The 23,806-nt window shown below is 40.6% G+C and overlaps 2 protein-coding genes across 5 annotated transcripts in view; both read right to left on the reverse strand.

Annotated features, from left to right (window-relative positions):
• kcnh5b (potassium voltage-gated channel, subfamily H (eag-related), member 5b) overlaps positions 1–23,806 on the reverse strand; it is a 1,142,829-nt gene that overhangs the window by 179,194 nt on the left and 939,829 nt on the right. The window lies entirely within an intron of this gene.
• Positions 6,634–23,806, reverse strand: part of ppp2r5eb (protein phosphatase 2, regulatory subunit B', epsilon) — a 62,274-nt gene continuing 45,101 nt past the window's right edge. For all 4 annotated transcript variants that reach the window (XM_046062580.1, XM_046062581.1, XM_046062579.1 and 1 more), the window contains exons 3-14: positions 21,630–21,826; positions 18,895–18,996; positions 17,849–17,941; positions 17,523–17,653; positions 16,111–16,170; positions 13,819–13,927; positions 13,162–13,215; positions 11,841–11,891; positions 11,633–11,752; positions 10,373–10,500; positions 8,832–8,933; positions 6,634–7,066 (exon numbers count right to left, since the gene is read on the reverse strand). In XM_046062580.1, coding sequence (XP_045918536.1) covers positions 6,967–7,066; positions 8,832–8,933; positions 10,373–10,500; positions 11,633–11,752; positions 11,841–11,891; positions 13,162–13,215; positions 13,819–13,927; positions 16,111–16,170; positions 17,523–17,653; positions 17,849–17,941; positions 18,895–18,996; positions 21,630–21,826 — 1,247 coding nt within the window. In that variant the 3' untranslated portion in view covers positions 6,634–6,966. The remainder of the gene's footprint in view (positions 7,067–8,831; positions 8,934–10,372; positions 10,501–11,632; positions 11,753–11,840; positions 11,892–13,161; positions 13,216–13,818; positions 13,928–16,110; positions 16,171–17,522; positions 17,654–17,848; positions 17,942–18,894; positions 18,997–21,629; positions 21,827–23,806) is intronic.

Below are 23,806 nucleotides of genomic sequence, written 5' to 3' on the forward strand. Positions count from 1 at the left end.
GATGTTGTTGTTTTTGAGGGGGGACAGAATAGAAAACAAAATAGCAAGTATCTGAAGACACACTGCTATACAAAGTACCCAATTGTTCCCTATCATTTATTTCTACCCTTGCAGTAAATCCAACTTTCAGACTTTCTGGGAGGATCACAGGTTGGAAGCTGGTGAGCAGCAGCATGTCACCCCCTACAGGCCAATAACTGTTACCACCGCTCAGTGCTGCAGTTCACATGCAGAAACTCAAGTGTGTCCAAGTGTTTTAGTGGAGCACAACTCAGGAACACACACACACACACACACACACACACACACACACACACACACTAAACATTTTAAATAAAAAAAAAAAAATATATATATATATATATATATATATATATAAATAAATAATAAATATAGCCGCGAGTGGCAATGATCAGGATCCAAGCAAGTCGCGAAGAACCCAACATTTGACATTTTCAAAGGAGAAGAAAAGACGCAGACAACTTGAGATTAAAGTGATGAAATAATTTAGAATTTGAGATAATTGGGGAAACGCAAACTTCATTTTTACAGCATCACCTTTAGATCAGAGAGTGTCATTATATATACCTGACTACTGGGTAAAATGTTCAACCCACCTGCAACATTTTCTGTTTCAGAGGTTAAAGCAAAAAAACTAAATGTTTTGCATACTGTACAAGTTAAAGCAAGATACTGAATATCACTGCAGACTCACCGTTTGACCGATTTTAAAAACCCTTTGAAACACTTGATATCGGCCATCCAGAGAATGTCTGTGTTGATTTTGGGAGCGTTTGAAGAAAGACTTGTGGAGATAGATGTTAATTGATTTAGAAGCTGCTTATCAACTCGGTAAATCAACCCAGGGTTTCCCAATCCAGCCGGGAGCGCGTTCACATAAAAGAGGCGGTGTTAGCAGCAGATGACCAATCACAGACATGAACAAGTCCACCGTCAGCAGAGAGTCATATTTTATGAACGAGGATTAAACTGTAACACTACAGAAATACGACAGTAGCACGTCTGCAGCTGACACATGCAGGGAGACAGAAAATCGCAGACAGTGTGAACGCCTAAATGAGCAGGCGTAGTCTATAATATTGCGTTGATTTTTATGAGCTGTATCTATGAAAATATCCTCAGCCTTATTCTTTCAGCTCGGCTGTGTGTCGGCGTTTCCACATTAAAAAAAAACTTGTCCTCGCTTGAAAAATGAGATTAATTTATTTAACACACTCAAAAAGTTTTCCAAACATTTTTCTAAATTAACTTCATAAAGCAATGAAACGAAAACTCCATTCATGCCATAAATTGTGCTCAAATAGTGGCTGAAAGACTGAATCTCAACATTTAGGCTACTGAAAACTCACCGTCCCGCCTATTGCGACCGCATCACCCACATCTTTACTATTACTAAACTATTTTCCTTTAAGATAGCCAATACGAGAAATTGCCACCAACTAAAGCCACATTTCATCTGCCAGTGAGATGCGGAGCCGTAAGTGCATAGAGAGCAGCGGGGGTTGGTGGGTAATCAGCTGAATCATCAGCACTGAGGGCTAATTAATTATGACAGGGCTCACAGTGCGTCATGGCCTTTTTTTTAAAGAGCTTGGAGCCAAATGTGCGCTGAGGCGTGGAGAAGCTTCCACTACTTATTACCAAACGCAGGGGAAAAGGTGGACGAGTCTCTAAAGAAACTTCCTCTTGGCTTGTCAGGGTTTTCCCGCTCGACAGGTGATCCTAATTAGATAAATGGCTGCCAGCTCCACCAGCACGCCTCACCCACACTCCTAATTACAGTCCCTGTTGTCTCGGACCTCCTGCGTGTCACAGCACCAACACAGGACCCCGACTTCAGTGATACAACATGTTTTAAATTTCTGTCTGCACCACAGGGTGTTTCAAGAGTAATTAATCCTAATGTTCGGCTATAATCAATCATAAGTGTAATAATCATTTCATAAACCGGGCTGTGAAATACAAGAGTTTGTACAAGAATTATTAAAGTATTTACATTTTAAGAAAACGTTTAATTTTGTTGTCTCCAACACACCAGAAACAAACCTTTGATTCACTTTTCACAGGTTGTCACTTTAAACGGTTCATTTATCCCATCCATCAAGATTTTTATAAATATCCAAAGCAGCACATCTGATGCTGATCTAATAAATTGTATTGTTTTCCTCATTTCCAGCACAAGAATTTGACTCAAATCAAAGTTTAGGATCCTTAAGACCATTTCTAAGTCCATGTGCAAACCTGTCTGATCTGCACGTCTTTGCTGACCTCTGGTGGCAGACTGAGGTAATGCTCTGTATTTACATTCAACAACCAGGAGGTGACCTATCTTTCAAGATAATCTTTAATAAGAGATGCTAGAACTCATTAAATTACAACGTCAGGAATTGAGTGTCTGATGAGTTTAATGTCCACATGAATATTTTTCTTTGTCAGCATGTACTCACACCATGGCAGCCATATATTTAGGTGAAAAATAACAATTTTTCTTAAACCCAAACTCATTTTACTAGAATAGTATATGATCATATGGTCAGTTCTTTACTGAGTTTAGAGTCAATGTGTACATGTAGAAAGAACAAAGAAAACAACCCCCTCAAAAACAAATATTTCACTTCAGTCAAAACTACAAAAATGCTTCTTCAGTCTGGATTTATTTTACACGTAACAAAATTATAAACACAACACTTGTGTTTTTCCCCCCATTCATCATGAGCTGAATTCAAAGATCAAAGACTTTCTCTATGTATACAAAAGGCCTATTTCTCTCAAATATTGTTCACAAATCTGTGTTGCTACTGAATTTTTTTTTGGATCGCTGCATGATGTCTAACTTTTGAGGATCTTTTGGTCTACTTCACTTTGTCAGGCAGGTCCTATTTAAGTAATTTCGTGATTGAGAACAGGTGTGGCAGTAATCAGCCCTGGGTGTGGCAAGAGAAATTGAACACAGCTTACCAAAGATGTGATAAACCACAGCTGATTTATGTTTTCACGGGGGGCAATCACTTTTTCCATACAGGGCCACGTAGGTTTGAAGCAATTCAAAAAACCACTCATTTAAAAACTTCATTTTGTGTTTACTTGTGTTATCTTTGTCTAATATTTCAGTTTGTTTGATCTGAAACATTTCAGTGACAAGCATGCAAAAAAAATTAAAATAAAAAATAAAAATCAGGAAAGGGGCAAACACTTTTTCACACCACTGTACATATGAACTTATTTCTTATAGTTGCTCCTTTCATGTTTGTTTACCTTTTCTTTTTTAACATGGGCTTCCTCTAGTAACACCACAACGCTGTTGGTAATTCCCTCAGGCAAAGACTGCAAGTAGTGAAGCAAGCCAAGTAGCCATGTAGTAGTACTACACAGGACCAAAATCTGCTTCACTGCTCTCCAATCAAACCCGCGGCGTGGCTTCGTCCATTAATTATGCTGTCTGCCAGTCTGCAGTGATATGGACTGATGGAAAGTGTGCATAAAGAGCTCAGAGAATCTACGTGAGCCCTCATGCATTTGATGATTTGACAGTGGGATAGCGCCCCCAGCGTGGACTCATCGGGAACACACCTCTGACTCCGTAAGTGTGGAGATGTGGCCTTTGACCCAATCCAACATAGACCGTCCCTGCTGCCCCAAAATACTCACAAGAGCCCCAAATCTGGATTCATCCGCTGCTGAAAATAGTGCCCAACAAATGCACCGTTTCCTCCTCTTAGAAACTACAGAGTGTAGCTGTTTTAGGAAATTACTGAGCCTTTTTGAACAAACTATATTTCTGAAGTGTTTTTAAAGATTATACGTCTTCAGGAGGACTCAGAGCCGCAGGCAGGCAGTGAGGAAAGTCTGGTTTGTGTCTTTCCATGGAATTTTGTTGTTGGGATATCAAAAATATAGATTAACACCAGATTTATTATACAAACAGCTGTCTGTTTCTCCGACACTATATGCATCCTTATTTATTTACACAGGAATAAAATCCAAATCAGACTCAGTTTGTACATTTTATAGACTTTTTGTTGCTTGGTTTTAAATGTAAATAAAAATAAAGAGAAGGAGTTTGAGTGAACCTTTCGTTTGAATGGCTGTTAACCTGTTTATGTTCACAGATGCAGGTGTTTGTTTCAGGCTTAACTCTCTCACACACACTCTCACACACACACAAACCCTTTGAACCCGGGAAATAAAGCAATCCAGCATCTGGGCTTTATCACAAAACAGGTTTAATTTAATATCTCTTTATTTTTTTAAAATAATTAAACATTTGTATTTCTCCAACCCTTTTTTAATCTTTTTTTTTTTTCCTTTTTTCAGTTTTTAACGTCATTATATCCGGGCCATTCTAAAGCACACATTAATTCTGCGAGGGAGGAGGCGGGAGGTTCACCATCAAACTCCCAACAGGGCAAAGTGGTCTGCTCCGCGCCTTCCCTCTCCTCCCCCCCTCTCGACTCCCTGCCCTCACCCTCACCCCCCTCCCTTCCCAACTAAAAAAAAAAAATATATATAGCCAATGGTCAAAAGAAACTTCATCAAAATATCCAAAATGAGATAAAAACCAAGAAAAGAGGGAGGAGTGACAGACAGAAAAAAAACAGACTAAAAGAGGGGAGACACTATCATAAATACCAGGAAGTCTTGTTCCATAATACCTCTTTATATACTGGATACTCCTCTCCACAGTTTCCTAAGCAAAAAACATAGGCTAAATTACTACAAGATACAAGATTATCAGTGTACTGCATTCAATAACAATGTACAGGGTTGTCTTTTTTTGTCACTGTTGTTGTAATACTGTGAAGTCAACGCAGCGCCCCCCCCTGGTGGGCGGAGGGAGGAGGAAGAGGAGTGAGGCGAGGTGGGGCGGGGCGGGGCGCTCGTCTTTTCACAACAGGAGGAAGATTTTTGGCGCTCCTCTGAAGCCTTTTTTTTGTTTTTTTTCTGTGTTTGTTTTTATTTGTAAGTCCCCATTATGGCCGGAGGGTACCAGTGCCAGACTGATACCAGGGATACCTGGTTTGGTAGGTGAGGAAGGGATGGGAGGGGTCAAAGGTTAATAAAACATTATTTTTAAAAGAAGATGGAGGGAAGGAGAAAAAGTAGTCCCATCGTTTTTTTTTTTTTGTAGAGGAGAAAGGGGGAAAATTAATCGAGTGCGTTTACATGCGGGAGCGTTTCAGGATTCACACGCTTATATTATCGTTAATGTGTTGTCACTGAATCCGGATCAGAACCATTTTGTGAGCAGAGGTCGCCATGTAAAAATAAATTCAAATAACCAGGATATGAGCTCATCCAAGCAACAGCCAAAAAGGATACAACGCTCGAAGTACCCTCTGTCAGGTGATTCAGGCAGTCGGGCAACACATTTAATTCATTATTTGTGCAATCAATATACTTATTTTGTTCCCTTAGTTTGTCATTTGTTACACCAATTACTTAAATCGCTGGTTAAAGTTGATGTGTAGAATATTTACTCATTATACTTATCAGATTACTCTGATACGTTTTGTTTTGGTCTCATGCAGTTTTTTTGTCTGCCGTTTCACATCATCAGTGTTGATCCAACCACTAGATGGCACCAAAGTAAAGAGGAAAATAAAAACAACTCTAATCCTTAAAGGTCATCATTTCAAACCCCAGTTTTTATTCAAAACCTATTCAGTGTATTTACATTCAGTAATTACCTCTCTGTATAGAAGTTTTCATTGTTAGTGGCGGAGTCCGCTATTTCTCTCATATTCACAGGAAACGATGAGCGCACATACGTCACTTTTTCGGTTGGTAATTTCATCTGATTGATGGAAGCTTTTCACAGACAGCCTTCGCACCGCTGCTGAATCAACATTCCCTGCTTCTTTAAATTCATCTGGTGAAACATGTGGAGGCTTTTACTGTGAAGCAGCCACAGGAAATGCAATTTTCTTTTTAAGTAATTTGAGAATGCAACATGAATTTTTTGGGAAATTATATATTTTGAAGGGCTAAATTGAAATAAGTATACTAAACACAAGAATTCCCCACACACCAGTACAATTAACTATAACCATGAACACGCATGTAAACACACTCAAAGAGGAAATGGTTTGTGTACTCAGAAAGTCCCTGTTGTCCTTTTTAAATGTGTTTTTGTTCAGTCCCCCCCCCCCCCAATTTAAAACAGGAAGCAGAACCTGTAGACCGGCGGGTTGGTTGGGCCAGAGAGGAGAAGGAGGGGGGAACATAATCAGTCCGGACGTCCCACACAGGAGGAGAAATAAGAGATGCACCATTAGAGAGGAGGGAGGGAACAGAAGGAGGGAGGCAACGAGAGGAAAAGCAAAGAGGAGAACCAGGAAAATAAAAATTACATATGGGGCTGTAGTGAGGAAGAGCGGGATGAAGAGTTAAATTCAATCTATCTTCTCTTTTATGTTTTCTTTTGTTTTCCATAAGTTCATTTCATGTCGTTCATGGGTTGTTTTTTTTTATTGTTGTTTAAATCCCCCTCCCACACAAGTCATTTTCTCATTTTCTATTTTTTTTCTTCCTTTTTTTATTATTATTATTATTTTGTTTTTCTGTTTGCAATAATATCAGTTTAAGGGAAAAAAAAAAAAAAAAAAAAAAAAAAAAAAAAGAAGAATTATTTACAGTGCTGTTGAAATAATGAAAACAGACGTGATGAATCTACTGTAAAGTAAGTCGCACAAACACAGGAGAAAGAAAAAAAACAAAACAAAAAAGGAGCAAAAAAAAAAGATAAAAGAAAAAAGACAATTAAGAAACCAGCGGGCGCTCCATGACGATCCAGAGACAATGGCCTGTATCTGGGGTTTCTCAGAGCTCTGGCCAGACATGGCTGATGTGGAGGGGGGAGGAGTCGGGGGTAAGGATGGAGGAGAGGGGGAGTCACAGGGGGAGAGGAGTGGGAAGGGCGAAGAGGGGAGCACGGCGCTGTCTTCGTTAAGTTGGGATAATCCCGTCGCTCCTAAGGCCCCGCTTCAGCTCCAAGTCCTCCAGCTTCTTCCAGAGCTCCTCCCGCTCCTTCTCCTTCTTCTTCTCGCTGAACAAAAACAAACAAAAACATGGAGGACGAGTTTTACTGTGCGTTTGAGACACTGCAGCCTGGTGATTTGTTCAGTGATTCATAGGTCTGGTGTTGTGCCCACTGACGGCTATTTGGATGGATGAGATCAACAACATGAACAAACTCAAGTTACAGAATTAAGTCTTAAATTTGCGGATTTCTGTGATCGACATGAAGAGGCTGCAGCCGTGCTAGCAGCTCTGTGAGCTACACGCTAACATCAGCGTGCTAATATGCTCACAATGACAATACCTAACATGCTGATGTGTAGCAGGTCTCTGATGAACGTAATTTAACTTTTGGTAAACGCAAAGTAAAGCTGAGGCTGATGGGAGTGTCATTAGTTTTGCAGGTTTTTGGTCAGAAACCGAAAGTACTGGAGAAATTTTAACTTTTGACCTGCTGGTGGAGCCTAAAGGAAAAAAAAAATCAGAGGATCACCAAAGTTCCTACAGCTCATCCTGAGAGAGACATCATCTTCACATCTCATACTGATTTTTAGTTGGGTTTTTTTGTCTATTATATATTAATATATATATTGTTTCTTTATTGATCCTAAACATCAAATTACCTTTGGCACACGCATCTTTTTACTGTTTTATTTATTTTTAAAACACACAATTTTACTGTTTATTTTATTGATGAACCATATGAATTGAATTCACAACACTCACGCTTAGCGTTTTATTTCTTATATTTTTTGTATGTTTTTTTTATTTTAACACACAAACACAGAGTTTTACTCTTGTATTTACGTTATTTATATAACAATACAAAAGAACAATTCATTTCATACAGTTAATTAACTGTATGAAATGAATTGTTCTTTTGTATTATATTTTAAGCTTTGGCAATATGGCTGTTTGACATTCATGCCAATAAAGCTGAACTGAATTGACATCAATTTTTGAACTACTACAATAGACTGTCCAGCTGCTGTTATGTATGTTGTCGAAGGAGAGTTTCTGTCACTGCATTCAAATTTTATCAGTTCATCTGAAAGTTGTGTTAATTGATATTTCACCCAAAAGCACAAATGTCAGCCTCATGGTGGAGCTATAGGAAAAGTCAGAGGATGCTTCTTCAGAGTTTCATGGTAATCGATCCTGCAGATATTGAGATATTTCATTCTGGACCAAAGTGGCGGTCCGACCAAGGACACAGCGCGATTTACACACTTTGACCTGATAAAAAAAAAAAAAACAAAAGAGCACTGGAGCCAGAAACATTGATTTGTGTTATGAGAATCAAAGGTTGTGGTATTAAAGTGCATCCCTGCTACTAAACACTGCAGTGAACTTTGAATCTTGATTGGCCAATAAACTCCAAACTGTTCTCTGTATTAAAGATGGGGTCAGAGATTCTCCATTCTGTTGTTGTGATGTTAGCTATAGCAGCAGGTCCGTCTCGTCCGCTCTGCATGTTCACAGCAGCAGCTGTAGCAACAGTTTGCTAACCCACCAAACATTAGTTATATTACTTGCTGTATTGTGGCATTTGATTTCTCCAGAATCGCACACCCCATCTTTAAATCTACTGAAAGTATCACAGACAACAAAGTCTGTAAGATATTAACTTTGACCGCTACTCCGACACTAAGCCTGCTGTTCCTTTTACAGCTATTATTAATCCTGATATTTGGAAGTGTGATGATAGTAACACTGTTGTCGTGTCAGGCAGCTCCCTGCAGAGACCATGAACTTTCACAGTGACGATGGTGTGAATGTGAGCAGCTTCTCACCGCTGGCGGTCCGACTTGTAAGTGGCTGTGAGTTCATCAAATAAGGTACTGTTCATCTCCATGAAGGCCTTCAGTACGTTGTACACCAGTGCCACGATCGCCCTGCGAGGAGGAGGAGGGCAGAGAGAGTTCAGTTCACAACTGGCTTTTATCATTACTTAAAAAAGGTCCATGACTGTGTAAAATGTAGACAAATCCATTTAGGTCTCACAGAAATGAAGCTTTGAATACTGATTGGAAGAGACGGGAGTTCATTCCTGCATCCTTTCTCCTTGCACTACAACTAAATATCTCCTCTTGCTTGCCTGTTCCACGGTCACCTTCCTCTGGCAGGCTCATAGTTAAAAGACTGCGGTCTGTCACGTGGCTATGAAAACGTATTTTCACGCTCATCAGTGCTAAGGCTAGCATTAGCATCCATATTATTATTGTTATATTTGACCGCGCTTTGCTGCGCTCCCTTATGTGCTTCTTCTCATCATATATACAATTTCAACATAATTTTTTCTGACACATATACTAACAACAGATGCCAACCTGAAAGTTGTTCTTAAAATAAACTGTTTGTGCAGACCTGGAAAATGAAACTTTCCAGACCTGCTAGGGTAGGAAGTGGGGGGGCTGCAGCGTCATCTTCATCAGAGATACAAACATTTATAATGAAAGTGTTTGGTCTTTATGAAATATCATAAGTGTCTTTGTCAACATACAATTTCTTTAAATGTTCCTATCAATATTTGGATGTAAACTATGTATAAACGTTGGCAAGAAGATTTTTTTTATTTTTTTTCCATTGACAATAAACCAGACTCTGTTAGCGGACATTAACAGACTCAACAAACTGATCCACAAGGCCAGTGACGACGTGGGGGTGGAGCTGGATTCTGTCGGTGGTGTCAGAGAGGAGGATGCTGTCCAAACTACATGTCATCTTGGACAATGTCTCCCACCCACTCCATGACGTGCTGCTCAAACACAGGACTCGTTCCCCCAACATGCACCACAGAGCGCCACAGGAAGTCATTCCTGCCTGTGGTCATCAAACTTTATAACTCCTCCCTCTAAGTGTCTGACACACGGACACTCAGTTATCAAACTGGACCTTATTATTATCCGTTTAGTGCAATATTCTCTGCTGATATTTATTCATTAGTACTGTTCACCATAACAATTATTTAATAATGGAAATATTGTACATATCCACAATCCTTTAAATTTTTTTCTTTATATTTTATACCTACTTTCTATTATTATCTCTATTCCTTGTACCTTGACAAGTGGGCAGCTGTGACAAAAGAATTTTGCCTCAGGGATCAATAAATCTCTAAATCTGACTCTGATTTAGAAGACCGGTTTTAACTAAGCAGCTGATAAAACTGCCAATCTGCCAAAATCCAGACACCACATGAACATCAAATCATCTAAAACCAATCTAATCTGGATATTTCTTGTTTAGTATATCAAAACTGAAAAGAACGAGCCTCAGCTATCTCCCAAAGCTGGTGCAGAGATTTTTATTTTTATTTTTTAAAGTCGCTCACGGGTTCCAGTGCTCTTTGGAGATCCTGTAGAGGCTGGAGAACATGATGGGCAGGATGACGCTGGAGTTCTCCTCGATCAGACTCATGATGTACTCGTTGTTCCAGTAGTACAGAGCTCGCTCTGCAACCTGGGACAAAGACGGCAAACACAAACTGGGCTGAGTGTCGACGTATCATGTGATAATGTAATAATAAATGTTCCCCTTAAGATGAGGCTTGGCAGACAAAAACAGTTTTTTCATGCACTGGTCAATTTTGAAATTTTGGGCAACTTTGCAAAGAAAACGTTACATAATAATTACAATATCCATTTAGTAGTTTATTTTACTACAGTTGGACTCTGTGCATCTGTTGATTTGTCCTAAGTTCGCTTTCCAACGCTACATCTCCTGCACCATGATGAACGCCAGTATCGAAATCTTTCTCTTGCACAACGCTGTCGGATCCAAATATGGTTATTTCCTTTGTACAAAAAAAAAAAAAAGCCAAGCGTGAAAGAACAGAGGCAGATTTAAGCCAAGCGTGAAATCTGATGGGCTAGTGTTGATTTCTGACAACGTGATTGGTTTAAATGAGTCACGTGACTTCCTGGTTTAGCTTTCCGCGGGTGGCTCTGTCTGTTTCTGTCTGTTTTGTGTGTCTAAGATGTTACATATTGATGTTGTTAAGGATTTGATTGGATATCGAGTCTGTAAATATTGATTTTCAATGTGTAGAATTTTACAATACTTATCTTTACAGCCCGTTTTCTCAAAATGAGTTTTTCCTCATCCTCTGAGCCTAAAATCTTCACTGCAGTAGCTTTTACAAACACCAAACTTTTCAGTTTTATTCCTGACTATATTCTGAAGATTTCTACTGAGGGGGTTTGTTCATATATCATTCACAGCCTGAATTATAGAATATTTTATTCCCAAAAACAGGTTGAAAAATGTTTTTTTTTTTATGCCCGGTGAGAGTTTTTTCTGATTCATGAAATATTAAAAGGAGATATCCAAAATCCTCTCAGTAAAAACATTGAGTTAATCCAGTGTTCAGATTTCAGTTCTTGAAATAGACGCAAATTACTGCCTCATTTGCATATTTATCATATTTCAGAAAACCTGTAACGCAAAAAATATTGTCTTAATGTAAGTAATCAACTAGGAAAGTTTCATGGTGATATCTATTAGTTAAATTCTTTACCCTATCCACTTGTTTCCACACTACAGAGCAGGTAAAATCACAATGACATTGAATCAGTGCTGGATGGTCGCTGACCTGAAAGTGTGGGCTGGAGACGCATCTGGAGATCTGTTTGAAGAGCGGCTCCTGGATCTTGACGAACTGTGTTGGTTCGATGACGTCCAGGATTTCCTCCAGCTCCCCCAGAAACATCACCTGCAGCACAGGAGGAAAGTGTCACTACACACACGCACAGAGTTTACGCACATGTACAGTTCAAACTAAAAGAAATGACAACCCTCACCTCTTTTTGACTGCAGGTTTTTGGCCAGAACTTCAGTAAGCCTCTGATGACCTGAGGAGGAAGAAGAGACAGATTTTATACTTTGTTATTTTAGTAATCGTTCCTTTATTTGTTTTTGTTTTTATTTCACATTTGATACTGATTTTTTTCATCGTTCTATTTATTTATTTGTCTATTAATACACACACACACACACCCACACACACACACACACCCCTTTACTGTGTTTGCTTATTTTACATATTTTTTTAACACACAAACACTTTATTTACTTTATTTATTGAACTGTATAAATTAATTGTTCTTTTGTAATTTATTTGTAGCTTTGGCAATATTGTTGATTTACTTTCATGGCAATAAAGCTGAACTGAATTGACCCTTCGCTAAGCCCCGCCCCCCCTTAGTTAGTGTTGCTAAGTCCGACAAACTGACAGCGCTGCCACTGTCTATTACTGCACACCCCGGAGAAATATTGTCAAATTTGTTGGAAAAAGCGATCTCAGAAAGAAGCAGACAGTTTTGCAGTTGCATTATAGATTTGAAGGTTGTATTCAGGCTGTCAGACTGACTCAAACTGACTCAGATTGACTCAAACGGACGTGAAAAAATTAAAGATAAAAAAGACCAATCACAGAGCATAAAGTGAACCACCACATCCCCCGACCGATCAACACTGTTACTGTAAAGCTGGTCGGTCTCTGTTCATTATTACAGTCATTAAAAAGCAGAACAGCAGGACTTTATTACGTTACATTCAGTAGGAGGTTAACTAGCGTTAGCTAACTAACATCACATTAGGAACAACCCACAGCCGACATTTTTCTGGATTTATTTTAGGTTTTGGAAAGAGAATAAATCGTACTTCTCCTTTCAACCTCTCTGGGTAGCGACTAACTATTACATGTGCCCCAGGAACAGCGTTTGACCAGATCTCTTTTTGCATCAGAGTCAATGGAGCGCAGCCATTAAAGTGTCGGAGCTCAGTTAGAGCGAGACCTATACTGCGCTGTGATTGGCCAGCTGTGTATTCGGGGCGTGGCTTAGCGAAAGGTTAATTGACTCCTCCTTCCAGTTGCACACCAACTATCAGCTGTAGTGACGGCGTTGCAGGAAAAGTGGGATTTGTAGCAGCACTGGCATGCTATAGGTGCCGTCACCCAAAAGCTGGACTTCAGACAAATGTACTGTTGCAACAATTGATAAACTTTGTGGAGGAAAAAAGACCATCATGCAGTATGGCGAGGATTGTTTGTATACAGTCCATGCATTGGTCAAGTACAGCGGTTATAATCAGCAATGGCCAGTGACAGTTGATACTTACTGGTTCTGTTAATGTTGGGTCTTTCTCTAGGAACTGTACAATGCAATACGCCAACTGCAGGGAGAGAGGAGAGGCCACACGTTAGCACCTTTAGCTTAGCTTGTAACAGCAAGTCGGATAAACAAAAACTGGAAGTATAAATGCTCTGTTAACAAGACAAAATTTTAACTTGCCAGAGTTTAAATGTTTTCAACTTTGTGTACTGGTGACAGTATGAATCATACTTCATATATACACACGTCATTAACAATGCAGCCCTGCAACTGATTTTGCATTTATCAGCCGAACAGAAACTTAAAGTGCTACAGCTTTGTTTTTCTTAATTTTTAAATCCAGAGTGTCCAACTTTCATGTGTTAAAGAGCACAATTACATGTTTTTAAGTAAAAGATATGTCTCTCACACACACACACACACACACCAGCATGTCTTTAAAAGGCAGCGCAGGTTTAAAATGTAAGAGTACTGTTAATGATCACCAGCAACTCTGTATGTGTGACTTTGTAATTGCGGAGAGGTCACAGGTATCAAAGAGTTAAAATATTAGTATAAGTGGAAAATCAGCGAGTAAAGTTTCAGTCGCTCTGCGCCCCATGTACGAGAAATACACTAGGATTGTTACAGGAGGAAACTTTAAAGACAAACACACATATATTACCTGTGCGTGGAAGAGGGACAGACTCCTGACAGTGTGGAGGGGGATCAACACTTTGACCAGAAACTGTTTATGCTCCGCTTTCAGCGGCAGAGCGAAACCATTGATTATACTGGAAGAGAGAGCCGGAGGGAGGAGGGGAGACAGAGAGGAAAAAAATAAATAGAGAAAATATAAACATAAATTAAACATTAACACATGAAAGAGTTTCCTTGTGATCCCCTGAAAGCAAGTGAAGATCAATGAGCAGCGGACTGAAAGAAAACTGTTTATACCGGCGGTGCAGCCTGGAGGAGACAGAAAGAGATGTGATGTGCTCTAACCTTCAGGCCCAGAGACAACAGACGTGATGCTCCTTTAAAACTCTTCTGATTTACTGGATTCAACTTTGTGTTGTTTCCATAAGAGATTTTTGTTCAAGGACAAACTGTAAGAATACATTTAGCCGAGGAACATCGAGCATTTTGACGTTGTGCAACAGGCTTTCTCTCCTACAGATTCTCTTCTTCTGTATGAACACAGGTATCCAGTGAGGTGAGGTTTACATGTTATCAGAGCCACAAGTTAAACCTGTAGCTGTCTGATTTCTAATATGAAAAGAAGAGGAAAGCATGACCAGTGAATCCAAAACAGGGAGCGCAGAGTAATGAGATCAGCAGCACAGTTAAGGCTGAATATGGGTGCTGGGTTTGGTGCTCTACTGGTAACAAAGGAGGGAGACGTTAAGCAGACGATGATCCGAACGTCACAGGTGCAAACACAGAGACGTGGAAATATGATGAGGCTTGATGTAAATTGTAAATTTACATTTCAACAGGCTGGGCAGGTTTTTATTCCTCCGTCATTAAGACACAGACTTCTGATTAATTACTACGATGCCATTAACCAAAGAATCACCAGAGCTGAATCAGACGGATCTCCTTTCGTGATCAATTCAATTGTAGTAATGTCTCATAAATGATATAAAAGAGCAGAAACAACTGGCATGTTTAAATCAAAACCAGGTGAAACAAAAAGCTTGACAACTTGCATCTGATCTTGTTCACCTCTCGTTTAATGAATTTATTAAATTGCCCTCTGGAAGGCGCTAAAGAGCAACTGCAGCAAGTAAGAACATTTACAAAAACTCTTCTCTCAACTCAAACATGTCCCACCACTGGAATCATGTACCTTACTGTCTGTCCTGTATTTGAGGGGAGGCGTCTGCTTTAACACGGTGCACGAAGTCCTGACAGTAAAATAATTGAATGTTTATTGCGTGTGTGAATTAAGACAAATACCAAGTGACTCCAAAGAAAAACCTGCTGCAATGGTTTTTACTTTTAATGCCTTCACCTGTTAATCTCTCTGTTGTCTGAGTAAAATCCTAGGAGGATGTTGGGAGGTGATTTAAAAATGCTGACTTAAACTGACATAATCAGTTTAGTGTCTGTTTCATTTTAAACTTTAAGGATAAACCTGTTAAGAGAGGGTCCTCTTTCTCAAAACTGTTAAAGCCTAATATTCAGTTAGCGGACTAACCATATCAGCACTAACTTCTTTGCCGCTGCTGGAAATGTAGAACGTGTGTCAGGACACAGCCAGTGTCAAAACTGTCTTTGGTCAATCTTCTGTCGAACAGCTAATGACTTCATTCTGAACCTGTTCCGGCCTGCTAACCTGAATTCATAAAGAATTAGGAACAGTCAAGCTGTCCTTTAAATTGAGTCAGGCTGAACGTTATATTAAATATTCAAGAGCACAGAAGCAGCTATAAGGGATTAGGTAGATATATTTCAGACACATTTCTATATATATATATAAATAAATTAAAAAAACACCCTCACCCGTCTGCACGTCAAACAACGCCATGCAACTCCTGACACAGAGCTGATAAACTGTCTCTGTAAATCAGGTCTTTTTTATAATGGATTAAAATGGATTAAAAAGACCGTGGAGCTGAGAGGATTAATTTATTTCTTATCTACAAGTCAAACTGTAGCCCTGACTCTCCCCTGAACCTCACAGCTCTACTCAATCCTGTTTGTATGGAGACAAATCACTCCGCTTTTGAGTTTTCACCATTTCTTATCAATCTTTTATAATCAGAGGCCTCTTTTGAAATAAATCTCCATCTATATAAGATTAAATAAAAAGATCCTCGTATCATTACAACATTAAGAACACAGGCAGATGTCAGGGTTGGGCTCAGATCTGCCGGTGCTCTCGGGTCCATGTGGTTCTGGGTAAAAGCCTGAGCTGCAGTAACGGAGCTGAATGTGAATGTGTGTCTGAGGGTCGGAGGCCTCCACATACCTCCCCAAGATCTCCAGCAACTCAGCCACCCCGTTGAAGTGCTCCGTCTCATAAACAAAACTGCAGAGCAGACAGAGAGGGAGGCGTAGAAAAGAGGAGACAAAAGACAGGAGACAGATGAGACTCGGGGAGAAAATCATTCAACTACTAAAACAACAGAGCAAAGATTTATAAACGAACACACAGGCCTGTCCTGATAACCGGCTTTGTTGGATGACATGCTGTCCCACAAATTATTAAGATAAAAGAAGTTACTGTTATTTTAAGAACTTTTCGTGCTACTGATAATAATAATAATAATAATTCAAAGAGCAATACATTTTTTTTTCATAGGAATATTCAGACAATATTAAAATATCCTAAATAATTAAAACATAAAACAAAACATAAAATGGACTCTCTGGCTCTTATTAATGGCATTAAATAAATACCAAACATTTGGTTCATAACAGGAAGATGTATTCCCCTTTTTTGTTGCAGCTGTTAAACGAAGTGGACATACCGGCTCGTTAACAGGGTCTCCTCTCTCATTCAGCTGAACCCTGAAATGTTCCCACCCTAGAGCTTTGAAACCAAGTGCATTTGGCCTTATTCTTCCAAACTTTCGGGTTAGAATTAAACTGTCGGGAAAAACACCTTTTAGCCTTCAGTAACACGTTATGTTGAACGTCTCTCAGCATATTTTGGTCTGTTTATTTGGCTCAGGCGCCGGCTGCAGCACGTTACGGCTGCGCCACGTTTTCGATGCGTCCTCAAAGTCCACTGGACGTTTCAGCAGCGGAGCGTGCAGCCTGCCTCGAGTTACTGACTTGTTATTAATTTGTGCTTTTTGTGCTTCCACTACGTTCTTCACGGCTCTCTGTGACCCCGTTTCGTTCCGTCAACTTCAGGCTGCATTTCCCACAAGGAGCCTTTCAGAATCAGAGCGTTTTGCCTGAGTTTGCTGACATGTTTAGATTTTGTTGATTTGGTAATCAGTGCTTGCTGTCTGAGCTTCTACTGTAATTAAGTAGGCTACATAGTTAAATTATTTCTTTTTGTGTTTGTTTTTACCGTGTTTGTTACTTTACGATCGGGACGTTTTATTTTGAAAATTGACCGGATTCTCTATGCTGTTCTGTTTCTACCCGGTACGATCTGCTCTGTGCTGCTTGACGAATCATCGGTCAAAAATAGACCTGCTGTCTATTCTCTGCAGAGCCGAGCGGAGAGCCACTTTTTCCAAGCGAACTCTACGTGTCAAACATATGCCTTTATAAGACGACCTTCACCCCTGTCAATAATGCAATTATCGTGACAGGCCTACGAACATATCGACTGATACCGACTATAAATGGCTGGCACAACAACAAAAAGGTCCACACCTCTGACAGACAGAGACAAACAGAAACTTGAATTGAGCTAATACTCACCGTAGAAAAATATTATTGATCTGTTTTCGTATAAAAGCCCTCAGCCCCAGGAATTTGCCGTAGATTCTATGCAAGACTGTCTTCAGGTAGTCTCTCTCCCGAGGATCCTCGCTGTCAAACAACTCCAAGAGCTGGGGAGAAGGAAGGAAAACAAACAGAAGGGACATCAGAAAGGAAGTTAAAAAGACGAAGAGAGGACAGCAGGGGGGAAAGCATGAGAGAATGAAGAGGAAGAATATGAAAGGAAAGATAAAAGCTCACGTTAAACTGACAACAGGTGACATTTAAAGCAGAGCTTTGACCTGCAGACGGACTCAGCGACTCACCTGTAGGACAAACTTCTGGTCTATGTACTTTTTGGCAATGCTGGGCTGGAATTCCTGACTCTCCAAGAACCGGATGAAGAACTCGTATACCAACTGGAGAAAGAAGGAGGAGAAGGAGGAGAAGAAGAGAAGGAGAGGGCAGGGGGACAGTTGTTGATATTTAAAACAAAAAAGTTCAACTTTTGCAAAAGTACTGCGCAGAAAGACTGGTCACAGTCTGTGTCTCACTTAGTTAAAACTATGATTAACATCCTGACGTACAACAAGCAGATTCACAAATAGAAGAAGAATCCAAAGACTGACATGTTCCTCTTAGAAACCTTAAACCAACCCTGTAAATACTGGGACTGGACTGACTTAAAAGGGAAAGGTCAAAAGCAGTCAAGGTCCCAAAAGGTACAACGTAATGTGGGCATAGCTAGATGAAAAAAAGGTTTGGATTTGCCAGGATGTGGGGAAATAAAGGGATTCTGATTGGGCTCTAGACCTGGGCCCAAAACAAAACCCAAGCAAAATATTTTCAACCTCAAAAAGGAGTCAGACTGTGAGAAACGTAAAGATGCTCTCTACCTCTCTAATGCTTAACTTAGCATAAAGGGGAAGTTCAAAAATAGGCCTACAAACACCTCTTAAGCTCACTTGTTAACATGTTGTGTCTTGCATGTGCATCTGTACACACACTGTAAAAAAATACTACTTGTGGTTTTAGAGGAGTTAAAACAGCAAAGCTATTTCAGTAACAACAGCTGGGTGTAGCGACTGTTCGCAGCTTCACAAAGTCTTATTGTCAAAGTTAGGTCCAAAGCAAGTTCAACATTTACACACACATCACACTGCTTATTCTAGTAAACGGTACAGCAGAGGAGCTGCGTTTCCATTTTGATAGATCAAATTTAGAAACTGTCACAGTGAGGTTTGGTACCAGCATGCAACAGTATCTGGCAACCTGCGATATTTCTACATTTCTGTTTGTGTACCAATTAAAACAAACAAGATATGAAGTGTTAATGAGTTAATCCACACACACTTTTTGTGGCTGTGTTTACCTGTAAGTGCGGCCAGGAGGCCTCGAGCGTGGGCTCATCTTCCTCAGGGTCAAACTCATTACTGTCACTGGGCGGAAGGGTCCGGAATATGTTGTGAGACACCTGGAACGATGATAAAAAAAAATATTTATCAGCCTGAATACAACAAAGTCATGACTGTCCAGAGCCCCTGCAGCCCTAAGACATTTTCTTATCTTGATCACACACACACCATAAAAACTTAAAAAGAAATGAGCTTTTAGGACTTCGGGGGCTCCCTAGCATCCAAATAAAACACCATGTGACTTTTTTTATGCAAATGTATCTGCTCAAGTGTGTAGGCTGACTGTGTTCATTCCCTACAAGCATACAATTTACCTGCTGTACAGACGTTAGCTGTAACTGGCTAGCACACTCCAGTGCTTTCTGTTACTTCCTTGAAAGATTTTTAACTTGCATGGCTGCATGTCCGCCTCAACTGTCTCCATCTACGGCTAATTTGCATCCGCTGACTGTCCAGTCTTTTCACTGGCTTTGTAAGTCACCAAGAAAATCTGCTTTCTATCCAGTCTGAGTGCAGCTTTAGATCTGGTGCGTCCTGAACCATCACAACTGACCAGGAGCTGTTTTCCCTTAATGTCAGAGCTCATTTACTTTACAGGAATGTTTGCTTCTAGTATGTTCTGTTCATGTGTTTATTTTGATACAAAAGAGGCAGACTGGAAACACTTTAGTAGTTTGCGTTTTCATTATGATTATGGCCTCTGTAGTAACTCACTTATTTTACATGCACACGTCAACCTGAGCTTTCCCACTGCTGCTGAGTTCACACAGGTGCATTTACATTTTGAGCTGTTCTCCGGAGTGATGAAGGGAGTAAAGCTGTAAAAATCTACAACACGTCATTAGTGTTTGAATAAGAATCAAATGCACTGAAAAACTGGGCGACGCTGTACAGAACACAGTCCGAACACTGTCGGACTCCCTTTTCTTTGATGCTGCTCATTTTCCTTTGCAGGTTCTTTCTGGGACACTAACTTATATCAGAGCTTCTCACATGAGCGAGTGTGCACATCAGGGGCACAAGACAGCGAGGACGGGAAATGGGACAAGACCTGAGTACGAGTCGAACTATCTGCAGGCACTGAGCAGCCGCCAACAAAGGAGAACAAACCAGCTTCACTGTAATTCATCTTCTTAAGATTTAGGAATGTGAGTTGAAGTGAGTTTGCTGCATTCTGACTGGCTGCTGGAGTGGGGATCTGAGTCGAGGGCTGGGTTCTGAATGTTAACAATGTTTGAGTACCGCACAAATTGTGCGTGGAGCACCAACTATCATCAGAGATTACCATTCAAGATCTTATCATGACTCATATTCATGTCGGTTTTAAAGACTGTTTTGCAAGTTATTGGTTTAAAAGAGGAAAACCCCTTCATGCAGACTCTGTGCTCGGTGCAGACTGCTTCAGCTCTCAGGAAGTGAACACTACGGCCGGACCGGGACCCAACACAGCTTCCTAGACCGGCAGAGGCCAGTTTAAAGACAGGGAATACAGGACCGAGGTAGTTTTCTTGCCGGGTTTGGCTCCTGGCACCCCAGGGCCGAATCAGGCTCCCGTTCCGGGCTGAGTCAGCTATGATCACTAGGCTAACCGAGCTAATTAGATAACGGCAGCTAGTTAGCCGCGGGCAACAACCTCGGGAAATCACAGAGAGTTGAGGCAGAGCAGCTAGGGCACACGGGGAACGTTAACGTTAATTCTATGGAAGCCCAACAGTTAAAGTGTTGTCTTTGTAGACAGCGGAGGACGCAGGCAGCGAGGCAGCTGACAGAGCAGCTGTCAACTGTGTGTATGGAACTAAACTGAGAGATTGTGCACTGTAGCACGACACTAACCATCTCTCTGAAAAGGCAGATCGTGGAGACATTTTAATCGTCCACGATCTAATATCATAATATCACCCACCCCTAGTAGCTATCACTTATATATCTCTGGTGGTAATGTGTCACAGTGGTCACAGTTGTGAATAAATGAGGACTGCTTAAAGAGAGACTCGACACTAAACTCGCCGTATTTGAGTTTATAAATTATACGTGCAGTTTTCGCCCTGAGAAACTCGAGCGCTCTGGTCATTAAGACTAAAAGACACTTTTGTCACATTCTGTCTCGTTTTTTCAGCAAAAACATTTTTATATTCAAGAAAGCAAGGCATCGACCAAGCAGTGAATCCAAAACCTGTGATTCAGAACCGCTTCAGTGGCTCAGAGGATAGACGTTGGTCAGATGATTCATGCCATTAGTAAGAAGATAAACTACATAAATTTCAATCATGGAGTCCAATTGTTGCTTAAATTATGAAATATTGGATAGCTTTACCTCTGTAGGCCTAAAAATATATATTCAAATGAGACATTATGAGGTCCAAACGTCCTTTTCATCTCCTCCGAGAACACTTCCTATTTATCCCATTCACAACGTATGCACTAATAGCTCTTACCACCATTTACTGCTGCTCTAGTACCTATTGTTACTCACAGATCTCTTACTTTATTGATGTTTGTATGTTGATCCTCAAAGAGGAAATTTAAATGGAAATGCAAACTTTTACCTCAGACTTCTGACACCCCTGATGAGGGGTTGCAAGTAGACAACACTTAATTTGAAAACTGGTCCTATTGAGGTAATTTGGCTCCTTGTATTTTTCCTCTAGCTTGTGCAATTCATTGTGTACATTGAATGTTCCTCCCTCCTCACCATTTTGACGACCTCGGGGTAGGCCTGCTCTGTCAGGTAGCCCCGGCTGACGGTCACGTAGTCCACCAGCTCGTTGAGCGTGGAGCGCTTGTACTCCTTCATCTTGAGGTCCGACAGCGTGTCCATGAAGTCAAAGACAGTACAGCACTGCTGCAGCTTCTTCAGGAACAGCTCCGGCTGCTCCGGCGCCGGCACGTCTGGACGCACAAACCAAAAGGGAGAGAGAGAAAGAGAGAGAAGAAAAAGACCAAGAGAAAAGTCAGATAAATTAAATAAAAAAAGTGAACCATGCAGACGTTTCTGACTCTCTCTCAAGTCAAAGAGCTGCAACACCAAACATCACAAAATCAAACATTCCAACATTCCTCAGAATGTAAAGACAGGTAAGCGGTATGAAAACCTTCCAGCTGTGTTTTCCTCTGCCGTTGTTGCTGCAGCGCTCTGTGTGACGGCGGGAGCGGAGGGCTCTGTGAGCGGGCGGCTGGCCGGCCTCGCCACTTGCGGAGCTCCTCAACTCCGAAAACCTTCAAGCACATTTTTGTTCTTCCATCACTTCTCGTAAAACTAAAATCTACACAGCTGATTTCTCACCTCAAAACTTCTCAGAAGTGGATTTGGTGATTTGAAAACTGTAAAATATAAAACTTCCTGTTGCTGGCCGCGCGCAATGATGATGCAGTGAATAGTGACGATTCTCTCTGACCAATCAGCAGTCATTTTAGTATCGCATCAGCTCGCTTGGATCCTCGACGGGGGTGATACGAAAAAAAGTACAGGTGCAACTTTTCCACAATGGAAAACCAAAACACGGCGAGTAGAGTCGAGTCGAGCTGGTAGCGTGCAGTGGACATGGGGCGTCCTGGTGGAACAGTGGTATGACACACTTTAACTGTGATGTCGTTGGTTTGATTCCTGCTGGGTGATTTTTCTTCTGTTTCTTAATTTTGTGGCTTATTGAGGTTAAAACTATTTCAATGTGTGTTTGTTTTGTTTTGAATGTCTGTGTCTGCTCTTGTGTTCATGTTCTTGTCCCTCTTATTTTTGTTTGTTCAGGGTTCCTACTTGCAAATCCATCTAAAAGTAATTTTCTCTGCATCACAAGTTGTTAAGGAAAACGTTAAAAATGCCAAACATCTGTGAAAACATTAGGAAACATTTGGCACTTCTTTCTAAAGTTACTTGTCCTTAATTTATTTTACTTAGTTATTTTGTTTTCAATGTGTGTCATATAAAAGCGCTCTTTTTTTTTTCTCCTCTGTTTATTTGTCAGGACGCTGCACTGGTCAGAAGCCAATAATGATGAGCAGTAATTTGGAGATACAGTTTCCTACCACACAGGAAGTGATTTGTTTTAACAGCAACATGGTCTCTCGGTTTGGTATAAACAGAACACGTACTCGGTGTTTAGCATGAGCAGGGATAGCCATAATAGCTTGCACATTACCACTTCCAAAAATGGGAGTCAAGCAGTATCATGATGTTTAAGCTCTCCAAAAAGGTATTTATTTAGCTATGGAGTTCAACAAGAAAAGTTTATAACTGACAACAAAGGTTGCTACAGCTGCACACCTCAGGTGAAAGTCAAGTTTCCTGCTCTGCATTAGTTTTTTTTACTTATTCATCTTTTCTGCAAACCCTCTCAGCTCGGGGAAGATGAGCGTGACAGCCTCATTATCCGGCAGTGAGCGTTTCTGATGTACGCGACGCAGGCTGAGATGTGACACACCGTATGGACGCGCAGGCAGAACAAGTAGGCAGATGTCTTTATTCTGATCCCACAGTTGCAGACATGGCGGCGGGTCGCGCAGAGTTCAGACCTGCAGGGAGACGCACAACACTCTTCCCTGATCGCCAGACCTGATGTTCCCGTCTCAGCAGGACCGGGTCATTATTATATAAGAGATAAGCTGCTCTGAAGGCAGCACACCAGTGGCGCTGAGTGTCTGAAGTGTGAGCACGCTCCAAAATTACACTTCAAAGTGCTCAACTGTCATTTTAAATTCAAGTTGAGTCGCAAAACTGCATCTTAACGAGTGGGAAACTTTCCGAGTAACAATGAAGTGACTTTTTCACCTTTTTACAACATGCAGCTGTTTAGAGATTCATTCATTTATAGACATTACCGTAGGGTCTATAAAATTGTAATTGTGAAAATGTTTTATGGACAAAATTATTTA

The sequence above is a fragment of the Micropterus dolomieu genome, linkage group LG11, assembly GCF_021292245.1.
Source record: "Micropterus dolomieu isolate WLL.071019.BEF.003 ecotype Adirondacks linkage group LG11, ASM2129224v1, whole genome shotgun sequence".
Taxonomy (NCBI): Eukaryota; Metazoa; Chordata; class Actinopteri; order Centrarchiformes; family Centrarchidae; genus Micropterus; species Micropterus dolomieu.